Source organism: Mastacembelus armatus, chromosome 12, assembly GCF_900324485.2.
Source record: "Mastacembelus armatus chromosome 12, fMasArm1.2, whole genome shotgun sequence".
NCBI classification, from domain to species: Eukaryota; Metazoa; Chordata; class Actinopteri; order Synbranchiformes; family Mastacembelidae; genus Mastacembelus; species Mastacembelus armatus.
The window spans coordinates 18,253,337-18,257,637 of record NC_046644.1 but is presented as its reverse complement, the minus strand read 5'-3'; the positions used below and the strand labels follow the sequence as shown (position 1 = coordinate 18,257,637).

At 39.2% G+C, this 4,301-nt stretch overlaps 1 protein-coding gene across 1 annotated transcript; it reads left to right on the top strand.

Moving 5' to 3' along the window:
• Positions 1–453: 453 nt before the first annotated feature.
• On the top strand, positions 454–3,314 carry dtwd2 (DTW motif tRNA-uridine aminocarboxypropyltransferase 2). Its single transcript, XM_026296611.1, has 6 exons — positions 454–653; positions 861–951; positions 1,658–1,752; positions 1,854–2,052; positions 2,554–2,682; positions 2,879–3,314. Exons 1-6 carry the CDS (start codon positions 490–492, stop codon positions 3,056–3,058), a joined length of 858 nt encoding a protein of 285 aa, XP_026152396.1. The 5' UTR covers positions 454–489; the 3' UTR covers positions 3,059–3,314.
• The last annotated feature ends 987 nt before the right edge of the window (positions 3,315–4,301 follow it).

Below are 4,301 nucleotides of genomic sequence, written 5' to 3'. Positions count from 1 at the left end.
GCGACACCCAGTGTTACTTCCAGTGAATGTCCAAATTTTCTAATATTTCCAATCAGCTTTTACCTCCACATCGACAGGAGGCAGCAGAGAGTTCATGCGAGAGCTGCTGCAATTCATTGGATTAATCAATTAGCTGGAAAAATAGAAAATCAATCCTCTGACGTTTTTGAAAACAAAAAGTGCTGGAATATTTGCTGTTTCTACTCATATCGTTTTGTCTTTGTCACGATGATGTTTTTGGATTATTATTATTATTGAATATGTATCGATAGCTGCTAACTTTAGTGTGAATGTATCTGCTGATCTAATAACTGAGGACGATCAATAGGTATAAATGCATGAAATAAATGAAACAAACTTTAAAAGTTAAACCTGATAAATCTAATAGTTTTCAGTAGGGTGATTAGCATACGTTGGGGCTAATCTAGTTGGTCTATTTCTATACCGGAAGTGCCTCCTCGTCGGCACTTTGTTTGCGCTAACTCCGCAATGGACAATATCTCAAATGTTTGCTCCTCGGACATTTCTAGAGAAAACGGACCAGAACAGATAGACAGCTCCTCGATGGAGGATGGACTGGTCGATGCTTTCGGCGACCTGGCTGCCCTCCCGGTCGAGGTCGGCGAGAGAAGACCGACGTGTTTACGGTGCCGGTGAGCTGAATGAGAATGAGGCTAATGCTAGCTAGCAGAGTCAGAGCGGTCGCATGGTCCAGACAGGACATGTCATGCTTTAATGAGGGAACAGGTTTATGTCTTTACAGAAAGCTGAAGACCAGCTGAAAACAGAGAGATGGGGCTATAGGCTGGGAAGTAGCTGGAATATCACAGCTTCACGTCTTCAACTTTCCTCCCATGTAGTCGCCCTCAGAAGGTGTGTCTCTGTCCTTTTCTTCCACCACAACCCCTGGAGGTCTCCACATGTCTGTACGTAGTGCAGCATCCTGCAGAGGTGAGTCCTTACATTTCAGAAATTTTCCTTATTGGACAAAGTTTTATTAGCACAGTAAAATCCGCCAAAAGCAGAACACTTCCTGTGGGCCCTGAACGCTCCAGCTTTTCCTGTATTTTTGGGGATTAGATCATTTGATTGTCTGCAAATTTACTACTCGTTTGCATTATTTGAAATATAATGTCAATTATGACAGGTCCTCTATTTTTCCTCTATCTTGTGGTGTTGGCATGGACAGATTACCAAACAGACCTACCGGACTTATGCCCTTAAACAATTGGGACACCTGAACCTCTGTATGTAGTGAAGTGACAGAGCTTAGTTAGAAGAAAATGACCACAGAGGGATTAAAGTGATCTCACCGAGTTACTAAAAGACCATAAAGAGGTTCCTGGTTGTTCTCCATAGTGTCTCTTTGAGTCTGGGGGTCCTGTTTGTGAGGTGTGGGAGAAGCTTTTTCCCTGTCTGTGTCTTGCAATCAATCCATGAGCCCTGGTCTTGAAGATTCATCTTGTAAAAATCAAGTTTCAAGGCCATGGTTGTTGTAGATAATCCTTTTATTATGAAATTGTGTTTTTTCACTTTGCTTCTGAAATTTGTGTTTACCTGACACAATCTGGTGCAAGATAGATACTGTGAGGCTGCAAGTACTGTAAACAGTGTGTCTTTGGTTATAATCATTTCTTATAATGTTGACTCTTTTCAGGAGAGCAGAGTACTACGCACGGTGCCTCTACTTGCTGCTTGTTTGCCACAAGGAAAATGCAATGTCATAGTTGGAAGGAGATTCAGTGAGGAAAAGTAAAGAATTAAATTATTTTTTTCTTAAATCCGCAAATACCACATCGCTGCTGTCACTGTATACTTGAATATGTTTAGCCTTTGTGTTTTTATCCACTCAGGCACCCAGAGCTGGCTGCAGTGTGTCGGGACAGTCGAACGCTGATCTTGTACCCAGGTCCCAAATCACAGAACCTGGAGGAGTTAGTTCAATACCAAAAATTAGGGAGTGTACAACATAATGTGATCATCATAGATGGCACCTGGAGCCAGGCGAAAAACATGTTCCTCAAAAACAGCCTGTTCCACCTACCTAAACAGGTATGTATAACTGTCTTATCACATTAAAGGGTTAGGTATGAAAACATGGCAAGTTTGTTTTTTATTTTTGAATACGTATAGTCACATACTTTCTTTTACACATACTGTTTATGAAATCCAACATACGTTTACAGATGTATATACACATTCACAGATTTGTGAACACTTTTACAGCTTCTTTTACACATCTCAGTACATTTGTCAGTCTAAATACCTATTTGCAGGTTCCTTTTTACATTCACACTCTGGTTTACACATTTACAGATTCTTGTACACATTTGCAAGTCAAAGAACACACAGAGACTGAGATGCAGTTTCATAACTCTCCACACAGTGTAAATAATATTGCTACAATAATACCTACATTAGATTTAAAACTCTAACTATGACTGTTGGACAAATTTTAAGGCTCTTAACGTTGATCCATAAGAACCATATGTTTTTATTTGTCAACTGAGTGAGAATGCTGTGTCATTGATCACCTCTGCTTTGGTTTATCAGGTGCAGCTCAATAGGACTCTGTCCAGTCAGTATGTGATTCGTACACAACCCTCCAACATCTGTCTGTCCACCCTGGAATGTGCTGCTGTCGCCTTGTCCATCCTGGAGCAGAATGACAACATCCAAGAGGTATGACGGTGAAGAGATTACAATTTCCCTTCCTCCCATGTTATGATCTAGGCTACATCTTGGGCCCCATTATTTTTTTGCTTGTTTACATTTTGGAAAGTAATAATAAAAGATCATATATCTAATTCATGGAAATGGTAATTGAAAATAAATATTAATAGTTTTATCACTCCTCCCTCACCACCCGTTTACCCAGGTTCTTCTGAGGCCACTGAAAGCCCTGTGTGCCTTCCAGCTGCAGCATGGTGCTCAGATTCATCATAGCAAGGAGCATCTGCTGAAGAATGGCATGTATGACAAACCCATGCCCAAGAACAAACGCAAGATAAAGAGGATGGAGAAACTCATCACTGACCACAACATTTGCCCAAGATGAAGGAGGGACTGAGCAGAGAAAAGAGGCTCAACTCATGTCTATATACACAGATGTCTTTTCTACATAGGACTGTATGATCAGGGCAGCATGTAGCAGCACCAGGGTAAACCCCTGGACTTTTTGGGACTCTTTTTTTTTACTTAGTTACTGGACTTTGGTAAAAGTAATTTATGTATTTGTCATTGATTCAATTGGCAAATTAAAGTTTTAGTTCAAATGTCATGATGTGACAATAAACCAGGTTTCATTGTTCGTTTGTGGTTTACATAATTTCTTCTTGCATTTTATAAACACTGGAGGTTCTGTTGTGACAGACTATGGCTACAGCTGATCACATTTGATAGGGCAGATTGAATGGTTTTTAATTTGCACAGTGTTAATTTATATACTGATAAATGACAAAAAATAAAGTAATTCTTCTCAGTACCTCACTAAAACAGCTGATTTTACACGAATCTACCAAAGACCCAGGAGACAGAAAAAAGTGATATTACAGATGAGAATTGGATTATGTGGTACTTCAGCTCACCTTTGCTGTTACCATTGCACTTTTCAATTTAAAAATAAAATATAGCTGTAAAAAATTACTTGACACAGTTGTAGTTATAGGCCTGCAATGATAATACAGACATTACACCTTATGCAAATCTAATTGCATAAGATCTTTCTAATCAAGGTCATCTTGTTAAAATATACATGGGTAGTAAATCATAATTTCAGGTCTGTATTAAGGATCAAATGACACACAGTTACTTTGTGTCTCTGCAGACATATGCATGTAATTGTTTTGGGTGTTTTCATTTGCATGTTTTTGTAATTGTGTTGTTTTGCATTTCTGCAGTTGATTTGCATCTCTGTGTATTGTGCCACTTGTTTTTAATCTTATTGTAGTATTTTGGTGGTGGTTTTGTGTACATTTGCAGCCATTTTGTGTCTGGTGGTTTTGTAGCTCTTATTTCTTTATAAATATTTTGCATCTCTACAGTGGTTCACTGTGTTAATGTAGTCGTTTTGCATTTGGTTTTGCATTTATTTGTGCTAATTTTGCATCCCATAGTGGTCACATAGTATCTTTTTGAAGACAGTTTATATTTTGATGTGATTTTGCATCTCTTTTTGCATTTGAGTCTCACTTGGGATTATTGCATGTCCTTTGGGATAGACCAGAGGTCCCTGTTTTGGTGCGCAGTTGGCCTATGCAAGCATTCAGCCATGCCCCTGAGTACTGACGAAGTCTGCTTTT

Excerpts from the sequence above, each read along its gene's own strand:
- dtwd2 (XM_026296611.1), top strand. The coding sequence starts at position 490 with ATGGACAATATCTCAAATGTTTGCTCCTCGGACATTTCTAGAGAAAAC. Across the intron at positions 1,753-1,853 it reads AGGAGATTCAGTGAGGAAAA|GCACCCAGAGCTGGCTGCAG; the intron begins GTAAAGAATTAA and ends TTATCCACTCAG. Across the intron at positions 2,053-2,553 it reads TGTTCCACCTACCTAAACAG|GTGCAGCTCAATAGGACTCT; the intron begins GTATGTATAACT and ends TTGGTTTATCAG.